Source organism: Phaenicophaeus curvirostris, chromosome 2 (genome assembly GCF_032191515.1).
Source record: "Phaenicophaeus curvirostris isolate KB17595 chromosome 2, BPBGC_Pcur_1.0, whole genome shotgun sequence".
Lineage (NCBI taxonomy): Eukaryota > Metazoa > Chordata > Aves > Cuculiformes > Cuculidae > Phaenicophaeus > Phaenicophaeus curvirostris.
This window is the reverse complement of record NC_091393.1, coordinates 79,852,759-79,879,887: the sequence shown is the minus strand read 5'-3', so window position 1 is coordinate 79,879,887 and position 27,129 is coordinate 79,852,759. Positions and strand designations below refer to the sequence as shown.

At 40.9% G+C, this 27,129-nt stretch overlaps 2 protein-coding genes across 3 annotated transcripts in view; one reads left to right on the top strand and one right to left on the bottom strand.

The window, feature by feature from the left end:
• Positions 1–471: 471 nt before the first annotated feature.
• Positions 472–19,306, top strand: RHOQ (ras homolog family member Q). The gene is made up of 5 exons (XM_069852623.1): positions 472–817; positions 1,636–1,694; positions 17,035–17,199; positions 17,920–18,015; positions 18,772–19,306. The coding sequence occupies exons 1-5, from the start codon at positions 676–678 to the stop codon at positions 18,925–18,927; spliced, it is 618 nt and encodes a 205-aa protein (XP_069708724.1). The 5' UTR covers positions 472–675; the 3' UTR covers positions 18,928–19,306.
• The window catches only part of PIGF (phosphatidylinositol glycan anchor biosynthesis class F), a 22,344-nt gene continuing 12,419 nt past the window's right edge, over positions 17,205–27,129 (bottom strand). Inside the window, exons 6-8 of one of the 2 annotated variants that reach the window (XR_011337033.1) lie at positions 19,364–19,497; positions 18,573–18,671; positions 17,205–17,983 (exon numbers count right to left, since the gene is read on the bottom strand). Coding sequence is in view for 1 of the 2 variants with exons in the window: in XM_069852621.1 (XP_069708722.1) it covers positions 19,384–19,497 (114 nt within the window). In the remaining variant the exon portion in view is untranslated. The remainder of the gene's footprint in view (positions 17,984–18,572; positions 18,672–19,363; positions 19,498–27,129) is intronic. The other variant, XM_069852621.1, reaches the window with a different exon arrangement.

Sequence of the window (27,129 nt, the reverse complement as noted above, 5' to 3'; positions counted from 1 at the left end):
CTTGTATGGGAGGTCCATAACTCATATCATCATAGAACAGGATATAGAATCATGGAATAATTTGGGTTGGAAAGGACCTTAAAGATCATCCAGTGCCAACCCCCCTGCCATGGGCAGGGACACGTCCCACTGGATCAGGCTGCTTAAATACGCTCCCACTCCTGAATCTGGAGTAGTTGATCCGAATTGGAACTAGGAGACCTTGAAGGTCCCTTCCAACCCAAACCATTCTACGAATTTCAGACCCACAGACAACAAACTCATCACAGAACAACCCACCCCCACATCCCCTCCCCCCCCAGCCCCTTCTCGTCCCTTTTATTATAATTTCAACACTTACCGGCTCGGTTTCGGGCCAACGCCAGGGGGACGCGCCCCAAGCTCCCTTCGCACCTACGGGGAGGCGGCCCGGAGCGGGGGGGGATCAATGACCTCCCCGAGGCTTCCGCGGGGCTGTGGGAGCGCCGGGCGCCGCTGTGCATGCGTGTGCGGGCAGCGGGGCCGCTCCGGCAGCTCAGCTCAGCTCCAGCTCAGCTCCAGTAGCTCCAGAGCGGCTCCAGCCCCGGCGCTGCCCGTGCCCGGCGGGGGAGGCGGCGCCCGGCGATGCCGCTGCCGGGGGTCCCGGCGGGGCGGCGGGGGGGGCCCGCGGGGCCATGAGGCCGGGCGGGTGCAGCCATGGCCCACGGCAGCGCGGCGGTCATGCTCAAGTGCGTGGTGGTGGGGGACGGCGCCGTGGGCAAGACGTGCCTGCTGATGAGCTACGCCAACGACGCCTTCCCCGAGGAGTACGTGCCCACCGTCTTCGACCACTACGCAGGTGAGCGGGCGGCCGGGCTCCCTCCGTACCCCGGCTTTACCCGCCTGTGGGGGGGTAGCAGCCAGGATTTGCCCCTCTTCACCCCTGTGTTTCATGCCCCCCTTCACCCCTTGTCTTTCTCTCCTCCTCCTTAACTCCTGTGCTTCTCTCCCCCCTTCACCCCTTGTCTTTCTCTTCCCCCACTTGTGTTTCTCTTCCTCCCCTGTCTTTCACTCCCCCCTCACCTCCTGTCTTTCTCTTCGCCCCCCCTTCACCCCTTGTCTTTCTCTCCCCCCTTCACCCCTTGTCTTTCTCTCCCCCCTTCACCCCTTGTCTTTCTCTCCCCCCTTCACCCCTTGTCTTTCTCTCTCCCCTCCACCCCTTGTCTTTCTCTTCCCCCCTTCCCCCCTTGTCTTTCTATCCCCCTCCTTCACCCCCTGTCTTCCACCCCCTTTGTTTCTTCCCCCCGTCACTCCATGTGTTTCTTTTCCCTTTCATTCACCCCCTGTGTTTCAACCCCCCTTCACTCCCTGTACTCTCCCCCATTCACCCCTTGTGTTTCTCCCCCTCCCTCCCCCGTTTTTCTCACCTCCTGAGTTTCTCCCCTCTTTCACCCCTTCTGTTTCTCCCCGTCACTCCCCCCTCCTCCTTTTCTCCCCCCTCCTCCCCCTCTGTCTCTCCCCTCTGGACGCTCTCTCCCCCCGCACCCCCTCTGTTTTTCACCCCCTTTCGCCGCCCCCTCTGCCTCTCCCCGCGTTTTGACCCGTCTGTTTTTCCTCCTTCACCTCCTCCATCTCCCCCCTGCCCCGCACTGACCCGCTGTGCTTTGCCCCTCGCAGTCAGCGTTACCGTCGGGGGGAAGCAGTACCTGCTGGGGCTCTACGACACCGCGGGACAGGTGAGTGCCGAGCGCTGGGTGGTCCAGGGCTGGGTGTGCGGGATTGATAAAAACGAGCTGCAGGGGGAAACCATCGACCCGAGAACTCTTTTTCCTGAGGGTGGGTGGAGGTGGGCTGTGTCGGGGGTGGTGCGTGGTTTTAAGTTGGAACGGGGAAGATTTGGATTAAGCGTTAGGAAGATTTTCTTCATGATGAGGTTGCCTGGGGAAGGTGTGGATGCTCCATCCCTGGAGGTGTTCAAGGCCAGGTTGGATGGGGCCTTGGGCAGCCTGGTCTGCTGGGAGTGTCCCTGCCCATGGCAGGGGGGTTGGAACTGGGTGATCTTTAAGGTCCCTTCCAACCCAAACCATTCTATGATTCATTCTATGAGTCTATGACACGGAGAACCAGCCGCCTCAGAGGCGCCGGGTTGGGTAGAGAGCCAAGCTGCTGCAGCTTGCCTTGTTTACGCTCTTAAATAGCTAGGAAGAGTTGTTCAGCTTAAAGTGGGGAAATAATACAATGCAATTCTCAGCCACTGCTTTTGAGATAACCTGGGTTTCTTTTGCTATCCCAGACAATTCAAGTGGTTTGTTTGGTTAGGATTATTACAGCCCGTTGTGAAAGACACCGTGACATAGCGTATCTTAAGTAACTTTAATGATGGATAAAATGCTTGATGTTTCGAGGGGTCGCTGGTGTAGCAGCTACTAAAGGGCTCCATTATTCAGGGTGCTTCTTGGCTTAACTTGCACGGCACCAGCCGCTGGCTGAGCATGGTCTCCTAGGTTAAAGTGCTCCCAGCTCTCTGGAGATGCTTTATTGGAAACAAAATAGTTTGTGAGAGGCAGGAGGTGCAGGCATCATCTCCCAAGGAGGTGTGGAGCATATACAGAAATGCTGCGTGGGTTTCTGTAAATTCCTTGTATTAAAACTTCTTGCAGTGCGAGCATGCGTTTTGGTCTCACATGACCTCAGACATGCTTCCTTGTTGTAAAGAGCAACTTGTAAGATAATCTCCCTGGACTCGCACAGACTGAAGCCATATTCTTTAACCATGTTATTCCTAAACTTAATGGAACAACCGCTGCCTAAATCAGTGTGCCTTCTTAGGTCTGCATACAGCTTTAAGGAAGAGAAGCAGCATTTAAGTGGTCTTTTATATCTTTGTTGCGCCTGAAATGAGTAATAAAATCAATTCCTTGAGAGTTGTAGGAAACAGCCCCTTTTTCAGAAAGCTGACACTTGCAGGGTGAGGCTTTTCCCAAAAAGACTGACTTCATGATTGTCATCTCACTGACCTAAACACAAACTCCTCACATTTATGCCAACTAAGTGCATTTCTTATTACTGCCATAGTCCTGTTTCTCAGTAGTAATTAGTTCAAAACATAGCTTGTAAAATATTGCGTAAGTATGCCACAAAATGAGGATCTAGTGCTCAGGAAAATAATGCATTTGGTTAATGCATATCTGTTTTTTTTTGTTGTACTTCTAATTTTTTTTATCACGAACATTGGAAAATGTAAAAGCAACCCTAGCACTACTGTACATGTGCAGAGCTTATTTGTGGATGCCATCTCAAACTGCTTGTGCTGGCTTGTTGCTATTAATGGGAGCATCTGTTGTTAGCTCTGTGTAACCTTAACTAAGGTGGTTTTGCGGTATCCCACTCTGCCTGAATGTGCTGAGTACAAAACTGAATGACCTTTGGCCTCCTCAAAAGTCAGTCGGGTAAACTGTCCAGTTTGCAGTGAAGATATTCCTGTTAAACTAAGAAAAACTTTACAGTGTGAAACTGTTTATCCAGATGTGTATAAAGTTGAGGTAAGTTTTTTGTTTTGTTTTTTTTTTCCCCTTCGAATTCTGGGAAGCTGAAAACTTAAGCTTGAATTCCAGAGCAGTTTCTGATGTATCCAAAACCGGATCTTGCTGGCCTGATTCAGAGGAGCCCTAGTTCACGTAGTGTGTTTTAATGAGGCTACCTTTACAAATATATCTATTCTTGGCAGATTTCCCCATTCAGTCAGACCTGCAATGCTTATAAAATCTGTACCATTATCTCCATCGCACCTCAGCATATTTGGGGAACTGGTGGACATCTGGGACTGCCCCATAGGGCCCCATCCCAGCATCCAGCACAACTAAGGAGATGCTCATGGGGAGTCTGTGTGAAGATGCCTGTCCAGTAATTTCGTTCTTTTAGCTGCTTCGTGAGAGAGTGTGCTGACAAGCCCATCTTCCCAGAGCTATGCAGTAGAGAGTGCTTACTTTAATGGTTAAATATATACAGTAAAGGCAAAAAAGACATGAGTTGATGGTGCCTTCTCTGTGTTGAGGAAACAGCATGCTGCAATGTGGTACTTGCCACCTGTTTGCTCAGACATCTGTACAGCTTGGATTCTTTGCCGCTCAAAGTCAGGATTTCTGTGCCAGCATACACCAATGCTTTTATTTCTAGTTCTGTTACCCCAGATAATTATATATAGTAAAATACTGGCCCGATAGTATCATTTTATCAAAACTTGGCAGTGTGTGATCACTGTGATATCACAGTTCACAGTCTTCAGTCTCCTGGCTCTGGACAGGGCACATGGGTACAATCTACAGACCTCATTTTGGGGGGCGGGGAAAAGGAGTGGAGGGTAAATGGAGGTTGAGATAGTGACCTACTCCAAATTAATGCAGAAAGCCTGTAACAGAGCAATAATTAAAGAGCTTTTGATTTCTAGCTGGTGCACAGCAGGCTCATAGGCCTGAACTAGTGACTCACCAGCCTGTGGGTCTCTTAACTTGCGTGGTTATGTATTCAGCAACTTGTGATAGACTTCTCCTTGGCAGAGGAGTTGCAGGCTTCTGAGTTCATGGCATCCATTACTCATTTCTAGCTTGCTTCTGCACAACACACACAAGATCATGTGTAGTAACTACACCAATGACATAATGCCTCATATCTTTGCAAGCCTTAAGTAGGTTGAGAATAAATATATTAAAATCCCTTTTTTTTCTAGGTTATATATAGCAGGGGAAAATGACACTAGCAGTTCACAAACTTCAGTCTGCGGACAGAGAGGCCTTCTTGCCCTTTGTGTGTGTGTGTGAGAATTCAGGCAGGCTTTTCTCTGCCTGAAAATACTGAGGCCCCAGTTCAGCAGAAAATAGCCAGTACAGCTGCTGGGCAGTGGAGGCTCTTGGAGCCCCTTTGAGTTTGCAGCTGCGGAGGCAGGCTCCCTTGCCAGGGATGTGGGTGGGAATTCAGGGCCAGTGGTGTCCGAGAGGACATTCTTTCAGCAATTCCTCCCAGAGGTGGAGTCGGCAGCTCCTTTTAGCTTGTTGTTGCACATAGCCATGTGCTGAGGTTTGGAGTGGGTCCTGGTTTCTCCAGGAAGATGAGAACTGTGGCACCTACCTATATTGCCTGGAGCTGGGAGCATCAATACACTGAAGTTTAAATGTAATGTGCTTGTCATACTGACATTGGATGCCTTTGGCTTTGCAGTTGGCTCTTGCTCTGGGAGACTAACTGTGTGTCAGTACTGCTCTTTGTTGAGCAGAGGTTTGCAGCAAAATCATCCTGGGAGAGAACCATGGCTTCATCAGGGAACTGTTAACTTCACCGTGTTTCAGTGCTTTTGAACTGGTGATCAGTGATTATAATTTTGATCTTCTATAGTACCAAAAGCAATACTGCCACCTTTCCTGATACTTAAACTGTTGGAGAAATGTCTGCAAGCACTAATGAAGAGGTGCACTGTGTCCCCCTCCCATGTCCCAGATGATCAGGATAAGTGGGAGGACACACAGAAGTTGGGATTTCGCTCCATACTGCATGTGCTGCTGCACAAAATACCAGTCAGCATTCATCCCCCTCTTCATCCCTTTTGCTGTGGGGTTTTCGTTCGTAGTTTGGTCCCTTTCCTCCAGTATTTGCTGACCATATACAGATGGACACCTTGCTCTGCTCGTGTGTCTTTCCTGTAAAGGACTGTCAGGACCTGGAGGAAGGATTGGGGGGATGTGGGAGCAGAGCCTGCTGCCCTGGGAATAGAGTTGCGGGGGCACAGAGTGGTTGTCTGGTGCAGGTTTGGCACCCAGCCAGCGTCTGGGCAGCGCAGAGCCAGTACAGAAGAAGGAGAGTGAATCTTACTATGGTACAATGCCTAATAATATTTATATCCCTCAGCATCACTTACTGTTGTGATACTCTTGTGGCCTGGTTGGACAAAGCTGAGGTAAACTGTGTTCCTTTGCTTTCCACTTTTATTTCTCTGCCTTAAAGGCCCTAATAGACATTAGACAAACTGTAGGTCTGATACAATAAAGCTCTCGGTGCCTTCTCAACTGTCACCAAAAGAGTAGTCACAAAACATGCTAAGTACAAGAGCAGAACAAGCCACTTCTTAGTTCCTCTCAGCTCAGATACCGATGGATACTCTGGTTGCAGCTGCAGCCAACTTCATTTAGATAGAGAGATTTTTTGAATGGAGGCATTGATGTTAAAAGCAATTTATGTTAAAATTGGTCAGGCTGCTTAAGTGCGTAAAGCTAACTTAGATATTAGCAAGATCAGTGCCTGCGCTAAGGCAAGGTGTAAAACCTAATGGTTGTAACTGTGAGTGTGCCTGTGGGAAAGAGGGGGGGAGGAGTGGTGATTAAAATGGATTGTCACCAAACTTGTGGTGGTTGCTGTAAATAACGCAAGAAATAGCAGTGATCTTTGTACTCCTTGCTGAGTCTTTCTCTGGGGTTTTGGTATATAGCCCTGGTGTAGCAGGTATCACTTCAGCTTCCTACTGAAAGGAGAGGCAACTGCTGAACATTTTGGCTGGTCCACAGGGAAACAGAAGTGACCCTCCTCAGACCATGTTACTTCTTCCGAGTTGCACCTCCCACATGGCCATAGTGCCAAATGCAAGCCTGGAACATGCAAACACAGTCTTACACCATGCAAAGCCTGCCGCCTTTTACGGTAGAGTTGTAAACACCAAAACCTACAGTGTTATTTTAGCAGATCTAAAAATGAAATGTTAGCAATTAACATCCTGTCCCCTTTCCGTTCCCCCCTGCGCCTCAGTCCTCCTACTTGCATTTTCCCTCCCTCTCTTTACATTGTTCCAGCTGAGCTGGCAGCTGGTGCTGGGAGGCTGTGAGCTTGTGAGCTCACTCCTTGCTGGCCAGCATGCTGGCCTGTGAATAACTCAGTCTCTGATGAAGACACTCTACACTCAGGGATGTTGCCAGCCACATAGATTTAATAGCTCTGCAGCAACAACTGGATGTATGCAGATAAAATAAAATATGCCTAGATTCCATCTCTGCAATACAAGATTTTCAAGGCAAAAGAAGGAAGTGAAGTGCCTGAGTTAACAATCTCCATGTCAAGAGTTCTCTAGACAAGTGTTTAAGCAAAGACAGGCTTTCCCTTTAAAAGGAAAGAGACTCTTGCCTTCAGTTCAGCTTTTAAAAATGGCCTTCCAACAATAATAATATCAGTGCAAAGCTTACATTCAGACACCTCATTGTGAGCTGTGACTCACACTTCAAAAGTGTTGTATCTTTCCTAGAAAGATAGGTAAGTATTGTTATTGTCAGATGGGAAATGCTGCTCTGAGTTCCCAAAAGCATCCACTAAATATATGTGGGAAACTCAAGACAGTTGTGTTTAATTTTCAGAGTGTCAAAAGCTTCTGAATAGCAGCACTGAGTTATGTTAAAATCAAATGCAAGGGATGTGTTTGAAAATGTAGATCCAGGATGTTGTCCCCAAATTAACAGTATGCTAATGGCAGGCCAAAGTAAAAAACCCAAAGCAGACCAAGTTTGAGAGGTTCTCTAAAACTTCAATTTTTGATATGTTAGAAACATGTGAAGAGTTCTGACCTAGAGGGATGCTTGCTAAACATTGATTTTGTGGTCAAGTAAAAATGTCTTTTTTCCTAGATTAAGAGTCAGTAGTCATCCTTTAGTTTGTGACAGAGCTCTCTCTCTCTGAATTTTACTTACTTATTTTCTTTGAGGTACGGTGACATCTTTTGATGCTATCCAACCATCATCAGCTAAAAAGGCAACACTGAATACAAGCGGTAATTGTTGCTCTTCCAGCACAATATGATTGCATGTCCTCTTATGTCCTGACTTTGGTTTAGGAGGATGTGTGCACCTGCACTCATTTGAATGTCACATAATCTACAGCTGTACTGCAGCAGGCAAGAGTGACGGAATGGGACAACTGGCTAAGGTGGCAGGAGCTGGCAGAGTTTTTCAGAGAACATAGGAGACCCTAGGAATTTTTGGCAGGTCCATAGTCAGACTTCTTGTGTGAAATATGTTACCTTTGCAAACAACTTTTTATATTTTGGAAAAGTATAAAAAATGCACTATTTTTCATTCATAGCCTGACTTTTGATTCCTTCTCCAAACTACATCTTAAAACAAACTAAATACAATTTTAGACTAGAGTACTGCCTCCATAGCGCAGACCTACAACACAAAAGGTCTTACAATGTGTGTCCTAAAGCTCTGTGTTAGCTGGCACCCTACTGCTGATTTCAGTAAGCTTTGTTCCAGTTCCTTTGCTGAGAACACATGGATAAAGAGGATGTAATGCTTACTTCAGCAATATTGAGGGTTTGTCAGTCCCAGGCATTCAAAATGGTGAGTCAGCTATTCCTGTCTGCAGACACCACTACCTACAAAACCTAGGAAGTCAAAATGGTTTGAGACTTTCTTTTGTGCTTTGTTGGATGAGGGTTTTCTTTAAGGCTTTGGGCTTCATGTATTCAAGTTTTCTCTGTATCTCTTGAGGGATCAGAAATTTATCTTTCATTTAAAGGTGATAAGGATGTGATTTTTCTTTATGTGATCATGAGACTCTTAAGAACCTGGGCTTTACAAAATAATATAAAGCAAATATTATATTTATATATATACATTATATATAGAAAGCATATATTATTTTTTACAGAATAATATAAATTTTATTCCAAATCCTGCAGTTTTATTGGGAATTATAAAAAACAACTTTACTGAAACAGATGCTTTGGGACAGAGCTTTAGGATGTTTTTAAAATCTCCAAATGGGCAGTTATGTTTCTAACCAAACTGTCCCTCCTCTAATGAGAAGAAATGCAAAATGAGGGCAGGGAGGAGGTGAATTGTATTTCTATCACTCTGTTCTGTGGTTTTAAAAGTAGTCTTTTGGTTTGGACTGGTGACTGGATGATTTGTGTTAAGAAAAATGTGTCTGAATGCTATGTGACACTTCCAGCACTTATGAAGAGGTTGTGCCGTTTGATGCATTAGTGGCTGTTTTCATCCTGCTCTGAGCTGCATCCACATTGTAGCACATGTGCGATAATTCTTTGCAATGGCCGGCACTCGCTGAAGTGTGTATAAAATGCAGGTGGCAGCATTATTCTCTGGAGCAAAGGAACATCTATCGGCCTCCTAAGTGAACTTATTGCTTCAGATTAATAAAACACAGACTGAAAGTGCCTCAGGCAGCTTTTACTCTAAATTAGATGAAGCTGTGAATGCTAAAAGATTACCCCTAGGACTTAATGCAAGTTCCTTGTTGGTCTGATTTCCAGTTGAGATGGATGCAGTGGCAGTGTCAATGAAGGATGGATGCCAGGCATGATCTGGGCTGGATCTTTGGTTATGACCAACAGGTAGCCCGTGGGCAGTGAGATGGCTGACATATTCTTCACTTAAGGAAGAGAAACCATAGGCAGCTTTTCAACTGCCTTACCATCTGCTGCAGTGAAATTGTTGAGTGTTTTACCACGTTCTTCAATGGAAGCTGTTAGCTCTGACAAGTCAGGACTCAACATAAAACGAGGTGCAAAAGACTGTTAGGAACTCCTTTAATTCCAGAAACTTTTTTACTGTATTTATTCAATGCGCGCATGATGGCACTGGTACTCTGGCACTTCATCTTCTGAGAAGTTGTGTAATGGGAATTAATCTTGCGAAGCCAGTGTGAAGGCTTAGTCTTCCATCTTCAAAGCTGTTGCTCAACACTGAACTGGAGAACGTGCTTTTGCGGTTTTATTTATAAAAAGTGAAAGGGAATGGGACACCTAACTGATCACTCTTTCTCATCTGGGCAAGATTTATATAGTTAGTAAAGGAAAAGACACATCTGATACGATATGGATAACAATATTAAACCATCTCTATTCCATAGTCTGTTCTCCCTGTGAGAAGAGATTTATTAATGGTCATATTCTTCTGGAAAAATGAAGTGAAGGAACCCATCTTTCCAAAGAGCAGGTTCTGCAGAGGAGCTAACTAGATCTCTTGTGCCAGAGTGAATCTCCTTTTCTTGCTCATATCTGAAAGAATGGAAAATCCTGATTGTTTGTGGTTGCAGTCACCAAAATTGGGTTCAATTCCCTTTCAGTAGTAAGTGGAAATCCTGTGTGGGAAGAGTGCTGTTCATAAGGTCACTGGTGGTGAGAAGGGAATTGGTGCCTTGTGATTTCTCATGGGGAAGGAGTGAAAGGGCTGTCACTTTGTAGGAGCTCTGTAGTGGATAAGGAACTGGTATAAGGTGTTAAAGTGTAACTGTTCTTTCTGATACTACTTGCAGTCACTTGAATACATGCTCTGTTGTTACAGACACTAAAATAATAAGCCTTACAGAGAAAATCCATGGACTTCCACTTTTAGAAAGCCATGAAGAAGCCACCACGTTGAAGTTTTTGTGGTGATGGGAAAGAAATGGGAGTGTTCTGTTGAGGCTTTCTAGGAAAACAGTTTAGCATTATCACATGGCAAGATGTAGGATTTGGACAGTATTTAATCCCACATTAAGACTGGCATCAATTCTGATCACTTAAAGGCAATTTTGTCTAAATAAAGGAATATTCTGTCCCTTCTTGTCTCTCATGCTCTAAAACCCATCTTACTAAGTGCCGTCTTCCAGCTAGTTATCTCTATCTATGCAGAAAAGATTTTCAGACATGTAAGCAGCTGTACAGTCCTCAGATTTGCCAGAGGGAAAGTTTTGTCAAAAAAAAAAAGTAATTCACAAACCCTGTTTTTTTCAATGTATAATTCATAACCCTTTGAACTGTCCCCCTCACAGGAGTTTGGAGATGGATTTAGATCAGCCTACTTCATTTTTAGAATACAATGGAAGAGCACTTACCCTGCATTCTTGCAGCCTTTTCTATAAATTAAAAATAGATGCTGGGCCCAAGTTGGCAGCTTTATTGCACTCCCTGGGAAACCTGCAGAAGCAAAGCCACAACAGGACAATTCTGCTTTCTTTAGCAATGCAAGCTGTATCCCCCATAAGCCTGTGCATAGAGAGAGGGTCTGTAGTGCAGTTTTCCCCTGCAGCCATGGAATAATCACCATATCTTGTTTTGCATGTTCTAGAGCTAGTGGCTACAGATACAGGCAACTGAAAAATCCAATGTAGCCATCAGTGTAACAGGGCTTGGGGTGCAGAATTAGATAAGCAGACTATTTTGTGACAATGCTGTGTCAGCCCAAATTGCAGCTTGCCAAATGGTCCTGCATTAGTTGTGCCTTGTGGGTGGCAGTGCCAGGAACCCAGTGTCCTAGGGATGCTCCACCCTCCTTCCTTAAAAAGGGTTACAGGGTTACACAGCCCAGACTGAAAAAAAAATTAGAGTTTTTTTTAGCCAGGGAAGCAATTTGTGCTCGGCATGGGGCAGTACACACCACTTCCCTCTCTCTCCTCCCCCATCCAAGCATCTCGTAGAATCAGAAACCACAGAGGGTGATTCAGTGGGGTGAAGCCCGTTTCCTGGCTTGGTTCTGGAGTAGGCAGTTGCTTTTGGAGGCTTTGCCTGATTCTTGTGGCAAAGTTGCAGATCAGCCTTTAATTCCAAATAATCTGGGGGAGACAGCAGGATGTGCCCACTAGGTTAACTGTGGAGTGTTACTAAGTACCTAGACCACATGTTAGATAAAAGTCCTCATGGTTCACTTGTTATGTTTTCCAAACTAATATATGTGTGTGTGTGCGCGCTTCTGAAATGGATTTTTTTTTCAAGGAGGAAAACTATGAAAAATACAGTCTTGAAGAACAGCTTTGAAATGCATTTCAAAAATTAAAGTATGGCAATTTATACTGAGAGAAGACTTTAGACTGTTGTTACCAAGCCCTACTATAAAATGGGTTAAAACTTTGACTGTTAGCTGGGATTCTGCTCTGCAGAAACAATCTAGTTACATATGTGTGCCTCGTTAAGACCCTCTGGGCAGCAGCAGTGAGTACCCTTTGCTGCGTGAAGGTTGGATTCCTCTAGCAGCTCTGCCTGATGTCTATTTTTGGCTTCCCCTCTAAAAACAGATGGCTGGGAGTGAGAACCTCCTCTTATGATTGCTGTTGTAAGCTGTGAAAGCAACAGATGGTTGCCAACACAGAGATCACAAACCTAGAGTTGTTGAGCGCCAGGTTTTTTTCCAGTGGTGCAAGCTTTATTTTGTTCCCTCCCATCCACTTTAAATCTTCTCAAAAAAGAAAATAAATAGGCTTATCCTTTCGTTTATAACAGTATGTCATTAGGATATAATTGGAGATTTATTGCTAGAATTTCACTCATAAGTTGCAAAACACAAAAAAGCATGAACTGTTTTGGTTCCATCAGAGTATAAAACACTGGACCTGGGTTAAACATAAGCATGACCCACCTTGCTCAGAGCCCTTGTCCCAGTGTTAATGACGTACCAGAATTTGGTTTCACCTATTTGCTTAAAGACGCTAGCTCTCATATTTGCAAGGAACAACAATCAAACAAATGGACCTAGGTTACCATCTTCTTCGCTACCTGAAACAGCAGATCTCAGAGGTATGAATTACCCCGAAGGTTTTGGTCAGGATCTGGGAAGATAACTGACTGCAATGATGCCCCTAGTTGCCTTTCACCTTTCCAAATTGGATAGTCTTTAATACTATTCCAGAAGAGAAAGTGGCCTGTGGTCTCAAATTACTGAGAGGGGGGTAAGGACCTCTGTGCCAACACTTTAACTTGAGCAGGAAGGAGGAGCATGATACCACAAAACACAGGAGACGCAGAGGCTCTAGTATTATGGGAGCTCAGTGTGCCTGCACCTCTTACTTCAGTTTTCGGATAAATACAAGGGAATGATGCTTTTGTGTGTCAGAAAGGTTGTCCAGAGATTATTAAATTTCACTTTATCTTAGTTTGTTTTTCTTTTTTAATACCCCACTGAACGTAACCTATGTACATCAAAGTCTTTTGGAGTGCTTTGCAAAGACTAAGGTATTATTAAGCTAGCAAACCCCTATGGATGGGAAGATACAAATGGAGAGAGGATAATAATTTGCTCAAGGCTACACATAGCATCAGTGTAGGAATAAATCAGTAGGAAAACAGTTTGTGTGTTTTTAACTATGTCTCAGCTTATATCCACGGAACTGGGCAAAAGCAATATTAACATCAATTGTACAACTTGAAATATGGCTTTGCATTCTGCTTTTAATCTGAGCAAACCCTTGAAAATAAGAATAGTATATTGCTGCAGAATTCTAATACTGTTCTTCAGCCCTCATACAAAAAGTTCCTCAAGACCTCTGTTCTTGAGCACGTAAATGTCAGGAAAAGAAATAGCCAATTTTTGGACATGTTAAAACAAATCCACCTAAACATCCAAAATACAGTGAAAATCAGGGATTCGGTATTCAAATACAAGGCAGCAGAAAATCTCATAGAGGCAGATTATTAGGTACTGTGATATGGGAAAAAAAAAGACATAAAGGAGAGATTTTAAGGTGCTAACATAAAGGCAATACTAGACATAACCTGAGGAATATCAAAACTAGGGCAAAATGAAAATTTAAAAGCATGGATTTCCGTTCTCTCTCTTCAAAACAAAACAAAAAACCAAACAGACCTTCCCAGTCTGTCACTGAGAAGTCAAGGCAAGTCATTAGTTCTTCTGTCTCAGTTCCTTTTCTATGTCTGTTCTGTGTTGGCAGCTGTCCTGGGTTATCACAGAGATACTAGGTAAATGATGGATAGTCCTGCTACAGTGTCCTATCTTTTATATGGATCACAGCTCCATATAACATTAATTAGGCCAAACTACTTGAGTCCTATTTGTTTAAAATTATTATACTTCCATTATTTTCAGTATGTTTTTCTATCTGTATTCATCTGCTTCAGCAGAGTGAATGATTTTAAAGTCCACAGTATGTTGGAGAGTGAACCATTTCACTATGATAGCCTGGAATTTTTGAGACTTATACTGCATATTTTGATCCTTACTGGCTTTCTTGCCCATTTAATTCACATTCTTAAAATATTCCAGTTAAATTTTTAAGATTTTTAATATCTGAAAAGACATGCAGTGCCTCCCTCAATTAGATTGGAAGTCTTAATTGTTCAATACAGTGTGGTGTGTACATGCACTGAAATTGGAATTTCGGTTGACTGGCTAGTATGATTAGATTTGGTCATTGCATTTACTTTTAGAATAAACCACATTTATTTCCCTTACACTAGATTCGGGAAATAAATTATACTTGAAGCAATCAGATTTTTCCAGGTTTCTCTAGTATTCAGTCTAAATTCATTTGGTGTTTCAGATTCTTCTACCAAGTGCAGCAGTTATTTAGGACCAGTACATAAGAGAAAGTTTTCAGGCTTGATTGCTATTTCTGAGGGGCTGTTGGGGAGCAGAAGGAGCCTTTAAGCACAGTTGGCCTACTAGATGCTGGTAGCATTTACACTAGGATCTCTTCTAGGATCCAGGACGAGGCTGATCATATGATGGGAAGCTTTATGAGAATTACCTGCCATTATTAGTATCTGTATGAACCTAATTTTCATAGCACAAAGAAGGTTTAAAGGAGAGCCTCGCAGCACTGACTTGTTTCAAGTATCAGGATCGGTGGGTATAGCCAAATTATCTGTTAATCCAACTAAGTGTAAATGCAGTGAAGTCACTGTAGTGAATACCACATACATCTTTGGCCATGGTACATGATGTATCCCATCACACTGTACTTGCCTTCAGTTTAACTTCTTATTTACACAGGATGGACCCACAGCTTGCCTGGTGCAGGAGGGATGGTGTAAGTCAGAAGGCATATAAATAGATGCAGGGGCAGGAGAGGAAGCACGTGCTTTAAAAAGCAGTAACATTGCTCACTGCCAGATGACTCCTGATGAATACGTGTGAAGAAACGTGCAGTACCAAGATGTGGCTACATGTACAAGGATTTGTGTCCAATGGGATTTGAAAACATAAATTCAATATGAAAGTTTTGAAGTAAGCCATGCAAATGTAACTCGGCTTTGAGATCAGAAAATAATTAGCATTTGCATTGAATAAAAGGTCTGTCTGTAATTTGAAATGGATTAACTAAAGAGATATTTTAAGGTCAATGGACTAACAGTGCTTTCTGGTGTCAGTGAAATGTCTTCTCCATTCCAGCATTTAATGCAGACAGTATGCTAGTTATGGCAACCCAGATGTGAGATTTTTGGAAATGCTGAGTGTAGTGAAGGCAGCTCTTTACAACTACATTTTTTTTTTTTAAGAAAACCTATTCAGTAATACCTCACACAGGATTTAGTAGAGCTGAATTTGAGAGCAGCTGACAGATCTGTGTGTTCTTGCATGCAGATTATGTACTCCAGGGGCCAGTGTAATTTGCAGTTGGGAAACTTCTTTTAGGATTTTGATCTCCACCCTAGGAAACAAGAGTGGTAACCCTAAGCAGGATGTAACTATATTCACTAGCAGAAGTGAAATGTAATGTATGTGCTTAAAAAAAAAAATTGAATGTTGAATAGTTTCAAGTTGCTGTTGTGGTGTTCTTAAAAGTCATTTCTGCTTTCTATGATGAGTGTCCACAGATGTGGAAAAGACACGGTTACTGGTTTTTTTCCTTTTGAATCGGGATAGGAACCTGACACTAGCAGGGAAACAACTGATCTTCAAAAATGCCTGTAAAATGTTGTAGTTACACAGTAGCGTCAGTTACTCTGGTTGTGAAATCGGGAGCCCATGTTTACAGCTAAGCATGCTCTAGCTTATTGACAAAACTAGAGAGTATACAAGACTGGAAGTAGGGAGTACAATCAAAATGACATATGGGAATACTGATTACAAATAAGAATATTGTGTAAATAGATACTGAAGAGTACTGGCCCATGGTCACCTCCTTGCTAGTGCAGAATCTTCTCCAGTGCTTTTCATTTATTTCATGAGGAGGAGAACAGCCCTCTTCCCATAGCTGTTGATTTCCAAATGAAAAGATGAGTCTAGCAGGAACTGTTCTGAGGAAGTTCTCACATCTTCTGAAATTCTAGTGACCTAATCTCTAAAACTTAACAATTAATCAATGAAAGGCTTTTTTGATGGTGTATCTGTAGGTTAATAAACTGGTAATGTGAGTGTTGCCAAGGAAACAAAAATTTAATTTTCTGTCCCATTTCCAACATCAGAGTTTAATTACATTTCAGTCTCTACATTTAATGTACAAATCATCCCCATATTTGTAGGAGTTAATTAAGATGGGGAGCTTACATGGATAAGAGGGAGGCTGCTTCAGCAGCCATAATAAACTGGTGTTTATTGTGGAAGAGAAGGCGTAAACCCAACATTCTTCACTGTCTCTATGATGCCTGGGCTCAGTCTTAGTTATCTAAGTTAAAAAACCGAACACCTAAGGTAAGAATGGTAGGCATTGGTTAATTGCCATAGACCAAAGGAAACCTTGCATGTTCCCTCCTGCTCTTTGCTAAAAAATATGGCAAAATTTACTTCCTCTCTTGCTGGAGAGAACTCTGTTTTACAATAAGGACAGTGCTCCTAAGTTGCCACAGCATTGTATGCCCTGGCAGTAGGACTGTTGGCAACAGTCTGTTAGCAACAGGACAGTAAGGTATCTAAGAGGCAGAGAGAAAATTCTAAGGAAGACCTCTACGTATTACCCAAACGAGAACAGTTAAGTGCATTGAAGAGACTCTGTATAACGTGGATGGCTCTGTAGCAGTCACCCCTGCTTATTTATTTTTGATCAAAAAAATGTTAACCTTTGTAATATGTTTAACGATAAGCCCTTTTTCAAATGTAAGTGAAAACTTTTTAAAAGGTAGTCTTTTGTATATTCTCATACAGAAGTAAGTTTATATCAGTATTAACACACCTTCCAAGGTGTTCATATAGTTACCCTCACATGCAGATTATGTTCTAACAGTCACACTAACCTGCAATAGACGTAAACATTCAGAAAGTTTGCCTTAACAAAATTCCTGAAATGTGAATACCATTTCTGAATATAACTGTTAAAATTAACAAAATAGAAGCAACAATTTATATTGCAGATAACAGAATTTTTCTTTCTCAGGAAGACTATGATCGTCTGAGACCTTTATCTTATCCTATGACCGATGTCTTCCTTATCTGCTTCTCAGTGGTAAACCCTGCTTCATTTCAAAATGTGAAGGAAGAGTGGGTACCGGAGTTGAAGGAATATGCACCTAATGTTCCCTTTTTACTAGTAGGAACACAGGTATATCTGGTTCTGTTCTACTTTATTTAAACAATTCACATCATTGTATGGTGCCTTTTCTTAGGGCTGGAAGTTCAGGCTCAACAGGACCTGAGCAGCACCTCATTCTGGCTTTGGAGGAATGACCCTAACAAGTGGCGGAAAAACCTGTGGTGTTCTCTAATGAGCTACCTTGATTTTGTTAAAATACATGCGTTGTAAACAGGGTGGTAAGATTGGCTGGTTCTCTCCATGTGACTTTCCACAAAGTCACAGGACTCACAGAATAGAATTGTCTGTTCATATACCCATGTTCCTGGAATCACTTTGGTCTACAACTTTTAGTTGTATCCAATATTCGCCGAAGCAAAGGAGCAACAGGAGAAGCAAGACCATTTCCTTTTGCTTCTTGTGGGCTGGGTTTCAATTACAAAGTGACCCATATCTTGGTATTATGTTTGGGTTAATCTTTCTGCCACTGCATTCTGGTATTCAGAGATGATCATGTCTAATTGAAGAGCTGAATTATAGAACAAACATTTTTTCCTTCCAGATTAAAGATTCACAGCTTGAATTTCCAGGGTTTTTGGATATGGAAGGGTCCACAATCTGAATCATTTCAGTTTTTATACATGTAATACTCCATGAGATAAATAATTCTGCTTTAAATAGTGTATCACATAGTCTGCTGACTTTTGTTTAGAAAAAATATTCCAACATGAGTGCATTCTTTCTTGCTAGATTGATCTTCGTGATGACCCGAAAACTCTTGCAAGACTGAACGATATGAAAGAGAAGCCCATATCTGTGGAGCAAGGACAGAAGTTAGCAAAAGAGGTAAACTGGATACTCCTAAATGCAACCAAGGAGCAAAGAAGCAAAAAACGCTATTTCCAGTTGACATTTTCTTCCTTTATAATTTTGCCCATTTGTTTTACCAGTCAATGTATGAAGCCTTATGACTGGTTAACAATTAACTATATTTACTTACATTGTTGAATACAACTAACAAGTAGACCTGTGTAATAGCACTTCCCTGTCAGTAATTGTTCTAACTTTCCATGTAGATGCTCATAAACATTATATAAGCATTGATCACAGATTTAAAATCACAGAGTGGTTGAGGTTGGAAGATACCTCTCCTGCTCAAGTTAAATGTCGGAGGCATCTTTAAGAAATCATTTGAGAATGCTATACTACCATTTTAACACCCTGCATGGATTATGTTTATCAGGACGCTTATGTATGGAGTCTTATATTTGGAACATAAATTGTCTGTGTAATTCTGCAATTCCTTTTTGCTGCTTAATTATCAAAAGTACTTTAGGACCCCATTGCCAATCCAAACAGCTTATTTAATATGCCTCCTTTATAAACCAGACCAGCTTAAGTACATTCTAGATCCTTGGCCAAAAGATAAATCTTCCTTTCTCCTGCAGGGGGATGCACGTGCAGATAACTTTTCTAGATCACACCCAAGCATTGTGATGTCACTATAGAAAAGAAAAAAAAAAAAAGGCATAGGAAAAAGTGCACAGATAGAACTGAACAGCTGAAATATACTGCTATTGAATTACCTTATTTTCTTGACAGATAGGAGCCTACTGCTACGTGGAGTGTTCGGCTTTAACACAGAAAGGACTGAAGACTGTTTTTGATGAAGCTATTCTAGCCATTCTAACTCCAAAGAAACACACAGTGAAGAAGAGAATAGGCTCAAGATGCATAAACTGCTGTTTGATCACGTGAGATACATTTGACAATGGCCAGGCTTACTGTGAAATTCTACTGAATTTAAATACAATGCATTAAGGACACAGCAAACTTGTTACAGGTTTGAAAGCTACAACTACGATTCTGCCTTCTACTACCAGAGAAATCCAGAGGAATAAAATCCAGCTCAATGAACTTGTAATAAGAAGCCACCCCATCTGTTACAAATACTTTATTCAGACTGGAAGGTACAATCTCTCAGGGTTACAAAGTCTAGAGGAAGCAAAAACTGCACCATGCTGAGATGGCATCTTTTTGATTTTATTGAGTGGAGATGCTTGGCCGGAAATACCCTAAATGAATTTGGATAGTCTTCTGCTTTGAGTATACACACACACACACACATATAGATATATATATAAAACAATAACAGGTTTTGCACAGTCTGTATGGAATCTGCACAAAGAAATACCTTGTCTCTTTTTGCTCCAGTTATCTGCTTTTGTAAGTAAGCTGCTTCCGGTTCCAGTGTATCCACAGAGGTGCAATAATCAGACCAGCCATATAGCCAAAGGTAGCTCCAAGGGAACAGGAAATGGGCCATACCTGAGGGGAGAATACAAGGTAAAAGCAGACAATGAGGAAGATGTTTGTTGTTTTTTCGTACTTTGTGAGCACAAATTCTCAGTATAATCTAGGTAAGACAGTACAGTCTTATTACTTTAAAGCTTGACTTGCTTTCCTAAAAATGCCAAAACTGTAACAATCATCTTCATGAACACTAAATGCTGTTGTACAGTTTTTAATCAGTATGCATTAAAAAGTAACCAGGTTTCTGGCTATTGCAGATTTTAGTTTGATATACCCAAAACTATGTGAGAAAACAAGTGTTTATATCCCTGAAGTGTTCAGCTAACCTGACTTCCTGTTCTGCTGCACGCATCTGGAAACCTACAGATTACTTGGTGATTTCTCCGTCCAGTCTCTCATGGCGTTCTGAAACTTTTAGAGGTGTGTATAAATGAACAAATATTCAAATAAGGCCAGAGACTGAGACATAGAGAGGGTTCTTTCTTTCTTTCTTTCTCTCTCTCTTTCTTTCTTTCTTGTAAAGGAGGCAGAGAGATGAGTTTCCCTCTGGCTAGCAGTAGAAAGGGAACATAAATTTGGAAACTGACTGAACCTCTCACACCCAGTTCAGCAAAGGAGTAGTAAGCCGGTTATGTTAAAGAGCACTTTAATTATAAGCTCTGTTTTGTAGGATAAGAACAGGGAACTGACTCAACACAGCTGATTCACTTTCACAAACCATCTAGTATGAATGCAAAGAAGTAATGGGATTCTTCTTCCTCATCCTTCCTCCTCCACTTTTTTAATTGGTACTGATTTGCAGGGAGGAGTGGCTAAAACAAAACTTAACCATTCTGTCCTTGGATGTAGCTTATATTACCAGGCAATTACACGCTGCATTTGATGAAAGTCTCAACTAAGTTGTGAAAGAAAAATATTTATTGTAGAATAAACTGAATTCCTATCCCTCTTCAAAATTCTCCTTTGCATATTTTTGCAAGGACAGTTTTGCACTTCATGCCGTCCAGTGCATGTTCCTGAAGTAACTACAGACTGCACTCTCCTACTTTTTTTTTTATTTTAAATTGAGGTGGCTATTTCCACTTTCTATAGTACTTAAGACTGAGAAATGCACTAGACATTAAAGAAAATATCTACATCTCTGTGTCCAGCCTTCTTTTCTACTTCATTTTGATTTGTGATTCATGAAGATCAAATGAACTTGCTGGCACTGGTGCCTCCTTTCACTCATTTTCATAGCTCTGATTCTTCTCTTTACTTCATTATAACTTGGAAAATTATATTTATTCACATCCTTTGATCATGAAAATTTTAATGAAAAATAATGCATTTTGTCCTCTGCTGTTTCACGTTCACATTCCTCAGCATTTGCAGTTCTACATATTATTTGGAGGTCTTAAGGAGTGTAGCAAAGATGACTATAAACAAGGTGCCTTAGGTACTCTTTATTGACCTTATTTCATTCTTCTATTTCCAGACATTCTGTCTCTGCTGCTTTTGTTGCTGAATATTTTGGCTGTTGCCTCTCAAACCAAAGACTTGCTTGTTTTCATTTATTTCACAGCAGTATTGTAGATCTATAAAAAGCCTTGAGATGCTTTGGCATGGAAAGATACTATGTATATTTAAAACTCACATGAGTTTGTGGCCTTGGCTAAACTTATGCTTCAGGTGGATCTTTTCAACTTTTAAACGAAATGTAATTATTTCTAGCATTTTGGATATTACACATCTAAAGGATGAAATAATAAAAAAGTCCCTGCAACCCCAGCTGCTCACTCAGTAACATTCAGTTGGAACAGAAGTCATACTTTCTTATCCACTGATGAAGTCAAATACCACCCTGATATCCACACAACTATGGACAGAGGCTTCATAGCTCAGTAGCATTTTTACATCAAATTCTCTGAGTGATCAACCATCCTTCAATAAATTTTACCCACATTAGGTGAACCTGTAGCTGTCTATTTGCTTTTCAGAAGTATAGGTAGATATTGAATTCTGATTTTTTCATGTTCCCTTAACTAGAGAGTAAATATGATGACCCATTGACCATGCATCTTTTGGTATTTTGTGTATAGTGGGCAGTTGTCAGTACAATTAAAAGGATATTTGATGATTGCTGTAGCTTCTTTTACCCGAGTGAACTGCAACTTGGAACATGTTTTTTTTGCTTGTTATTTAACTTTTAATATTAATTATGCTTCTGTCTGTCTTCCAAAAGATTCAATTTTTGCTTTGCTTTTTAAAAATCAGTGTTATCTTATGAAAGTTTCAGGCTGTCTTATTTTACATGAGTCTCTGACTTCTGAAATCCAACCCTCACCAATGGCAGGTGGCAACGACAGAGGGAAAAGGGAGGAAACCATAAAACACTCAATCTATGAACGAGACAGAAAGGAAACATCACCTCATCCCTTCTAGTGGTACAGAGCAGGTACTAGGCCAGGTACCCATTCTTATTATGCTGGTCAGATGGCCCAAAGTAGTTCTGAAGGCAGTTTGATTGGCCTTTTCTAAACTTAAGCACAGGAGTTAAAAGCCTGGACTGGAGAGCATTGCTGTGCTTATGCTATTTTCTCTAACCCTCAAGGCAGAGCAAAAATAACCTAACAAACAGGTAATGATAGCAGTTCTGCACCTTTTATTCTTGACTGATGGCCTTTAGGCTAGATATAGCCAGGTGTGCCCATGGGTATGTCTAAAGCAGCAAGTTATCAAAGACAGATTAAGATGTGGCTCTTAAGCACATCAGCTGCACTAAAATAACAGCCCTTGCACGTGCTTTTTGTCTGTCTATGGAAGTGAGTTGTTTTATTTTGCATTAACTGCTGACTTCATTTTTCTGAGGCCCAGTCACTTTCCAATGGACCTTTTCAAGTGAATTTGATTTGCTTGATCAGTCTGCTTTTGCCCTCTCTTTCATATTATCTCTTAAACTTGGTTTACCATCTTTCATGACTTGATATGAGCTGTGTCAAATGCTAAAAATCTAAGCAGCTAATATCCATCTGGCTGTTCTAATGGATTCCATTCCACTTGTTTAAAGTATGCAACTTGTAATAAACTCCCCTCATCCCCTGAGAACTATTCAGGTCAGTTTCTCCTACTTTATGCTCCCTTTCACCCTGAGGAAGCTGACATATCCTACCCTAGTACTGATGTCATGTCTAGGCTGGGTCAGCACCAGGGGAATAAGATGTTAGGCAACATCGCCTAACTGCGCTGTTTTGACGGGCAGAAGGTTGACCTGAAAAGGGTGAGGGACCACAAGAGACAGGACAGAACATTCTTCAGGAATCTGTCATGAAATGCCTTGTCTGTCCTACAGCTGGGAAGCATCAGCTACCATCCTTACAACCTAATACAAGGAAAGTCAGCTTGTGTATCAACCGCATCCAAAAAAGGCAATTTTAGCAACCTGTATATGATTACTAGGAATGCGAACAGCAGCTTGGCAAAAACAAATTTCCACCCCATGGTTAAAAAGCACAAAAATTGCATTTTAAGGGACAAAGCATGAACCAGTGGTTAATGCAAAATGATCCTTACTTCTGTCATTTGTTTAAATTTTCTTTTTGCCTTTTCTTTTCATCTGACAGCAGTGGTATGACTTTACAGAAATTTCTTTAGGCTAGCTAAATAGACACTGCAGAGCTGCAAGGTTTCCAGCATATATTAGAACTCATTTTAAGAATAAGGACCCAAAATAGGAATTACCAACCTTCCAGAACAAATGAGCTAGTTTCCTCAGCGCTTTTTAGAACACCTATGAACTGATGTGAGAATGCTTAGCATATTGCATGGAAAGCAGAGCATGTTGCAGGATGCCAGCAAGGTATCTAGCTCTGCCATACTATGCATGTAGCTAGTTAAACCAGAATTCTGACTGCATGACAGTTCTGTCATCTATTACAAGTTTGCAATTTGCATCCCATGCAATGGGAATTACATAGACATTGACAAGGACATAAAGGCCAGATTCTTATAGGCCAGAGCAGAAACACCCTAATAAACTTTTTAAAGATACTATAAAGTAACCAGGTGACTGCTGGAATTATATAAATGCAAAAACAGTAGGGCAATCTACTATACTTACTTTTCTTATTTTTTTTTTTTTTTAGTAAAGTGGTCCCCTTCTTTAGATGAGTGCTTTTCTTGTATTCCAAAAGGTGATGGTTTTGTATGCTTACTCTTTCAAAAGACCCATTTGACTGTCAATTAGAAAGCTGTGTAATAATTTGTTTCATTTTAAAACTGAATAAATGAGCACAATTACTTTCCCTCCCTGTTTCTAACATGCCTTAAATTCCTGATTGTTTAGTCTGTACTGTCTTAAAAATTACAGTACATGCCTTTAATCTAATTTGGTTGCATGCACATGTTATCTGAAAGTGTCTTATCACATTGTACAGAATGTGTGTGTTGACAAGCACATGCTGAGAAGAAAGTGTGAGGTTTTTTTTCAGGCTGGTGGCATTTGTAACTAGAAGTCACATTTGTGGATTTGTGTTCTCAAGTTATAGAAGCATAACTGCCTTTGATCTCACCATTAAGGTTTACATTAAGAAAACATATCATTAAATAAACAATGATAACCACACTAGAGTGGAACAAGTTTCTACCTCTGTTTAAAAAACCTCAAACACTGGATATTATCCCTTCTACTCACATAAAGCAGTTTTTTTGTTTTTTTTTTTTGAAACAACAAAGCTTTCACAGTAGGTAGTAGATCCAAAAGCAAATACCAGAAGGAAACAGAGTTGTGTTAAGAATAACAAAGTAATGTGAAAGTTTATAGTCCTATTTCAGCTTACTTGAGTAACCACAAAGAGCTGTGTCCAAGATTTTCCAGGTTATTTTTTGGGTTACAAATGTCTGAGAGGTACCTAGGCTAATACTTGCTGTCATATTGACTGCCATGTAATTTAGTCAGTTAACTCATTTGGGCTATATCAGCACTACCCATTATGTTTGTGGTATTCAGCATGACGTGGGAATAAATCAGTTTCACTTTTACCTAATAAGAAAACACTGTAGGCAGAATGTTGTTTCAAAGTCACTTTTTGTGCTTAGTAACACATACTACAGATCAAAGTTATGCTACAAAAGGAGGGATGGGTGGGCCTGCACCCAGTAAACCCACAGATGTGTTTTAAAAGTCTGTTATCAAAACAGGGAATAAACCCAGGAACTTCTGGATGATATGCTGATAAAGTTTTGGTTTTTAATTATACCCTGTTGTTCTGCAACTAAATTACCTCAGGCTGAGCAGAGAAAGCATGTGTCACAACGTGTCTATTAGCACCTAAATGATCCCATTGTATGTCAGTGGTGCTGTGCTTTATGGTGCCACTTCTCAGATGATAAACAAAGCCAGGATCCAAATCACACGTGTTTATTAAAAGTACACCATCAACTTGAAAGAAGCAATCTGAAAAAAGCTGAGCAACTATAACAAAGGAAGTTATTTTCTACTTCTTTACTGTAACTGTCCTAAATAAGTTGAACCTTCACATACCCACTGCGTATCAGAGGGCGAGACACAACTAGAAGTGTATGTACAACTCTTCAAACCTTTTGAAAATCATCTAGAATAGGCTTATTTAAGTGATAACAATTAAGTGTGGCAAATTATTTCAAAAACCATTCAAGAATTAGATAATAGTCTAAAAAAAAAAAAAAAATTGGCAAAAATCATCTACCAGTCAGACACTTGTAATAAACCAAGATATGTCTTGCAAAGTAAATCCTGAAAAGTCTGAGGGCATTATTTTATTTTGGGGTTTTTTGGTGTTGTGTTGTTGCTCGGTTTAGGGTTTTTTATTGGTTTTGTTTAGTTTTTTTTTTTAGTACAGAAATACAACTATTATAGGGACTGCAGACATATAACCAGGAACAACAATAGAGCAGGCCTCTCTGACCAACGGGTTTGCAGTTACAAAGTATTTTTTTCTGATAACTAGCAGAGAGGGGCAACAGGCATGGCCAAATCATGTTAAAAAGTTATTTTGAGAACAATAATGAAAAACAACAAGTCATCGGGATACCAGCTGACTTTCAGCAATATATTTTATACTTCTAACAGAAATGCTTTATGTAATTTTCATTTCCATTCTGAAAAATTATTCAGGTAATTATTTTATTCTTTATATTATTTCTTTCCAAAACAATATTCTTTTCCTATTAAGTAACACCTGCTTAGTATAAAAGTTGTATGCTAAAGAAAATGCATTTTACATTATTATTTTTAAATGTAGACAAGGATACTAGTCTGAATATCCCCTGTATGCAATATTTTTCAAGCATAAACATGGAAAATAAAGTGAAGATTTTCTGATTCATCTGTATTTATCTCAGTTTTGTTGTGTGTCACAGGAGATATGTGTAAAGAACCAATATGTTTTCTTCCATTTATAAATAACTCACGATGAAGTAGCATTTTGGTTTTAGCCATTAGTACATGAATTGGAGCTCCTGATGATGAATTTCATATGAAATTTACTCCACAGAAGTTTGAAGTACTTGGAAGTAAAAAACTGTAGTGAAAGATATACAAGCCATACTGACATCTGATTTTCTATGAGGTAAGATATAGGTAATGGTATTACAAACTTCCTAGCTTCTAGTAATGTATCTCAACCATGATGCAAGGGATGACTACCACACAAGTTTTCGGTTCTTGTAATAAAATTGCAGGGAAAGATGCTCATCCCAATACAAACAGGTAAGGACTGAGAAAGAGATTAGCATACATGAACCTAATGTTGTCCTCAATTGCTTTTCCTGGCTAGAAAGCAGCAACAAAGTGACTCAGAACTGCCATATGTATCAGTGTGGCAATTCAGGCAAGTGCCTTACAGAAAAGTGCAGGCAGCTTTATTTAGTACTCTACTGGAATTCCAGCATCTTCAATACTCTCTCTTTCTTTATTTCAACCTTGTTGGCTTCAGGTAAGTGATTAGAGGCCATTTTTATTTCAAGCCATGAGCAGAAACAAAAGTAACTTCATGGAAGTGGCTTTACATACTCCACTAGACTGCAGTAAATTTAACAATAGACTGAAATTGCCTGCAGTTGAAAGTAGACACTAGATTCGATAAAGTGCTAAATCCTGATCAAGTTCAAGAAACAGTGCTTTACTTCTTGTATGAACCTCAGGTTATATTAGGTTGTTTTAACAGAGCTGAACAAGTAACAATAGAATTTTTCATTCCAAACTCATAGTGCGCGTCTGTACCTGCTGGACATCAAATGTTTTTGCCAACTTTTGACATTTCAGGGCTACAGACAGAGCTTAAGGGCAGCAGCAGCAACCTCCTGCTTTACTTTATCACGTCATTAACCATTTTTGACTCATCTAATTCTTGTAGTACCAATTTCACTGTGTCTACAACACTCATTAAATAATAAATTGTCTGAAGCTAAAGGTATAAATTCAGCTATGTTTCCATAACACATTATTACACCACAAATGCTAACTACAACCAACAGAAACATTAGAACTGAATTTTGAAACAAGGAGGCTTGAAGGCCTTAACACTGCTCTCTCAAATGAGAATACCACTTCAGTGTTGTGCATACAATTATATTTAAACCACATTTTCTGTTCTAGAGCAAAACAATTTCCACTACAGATTTAAAATA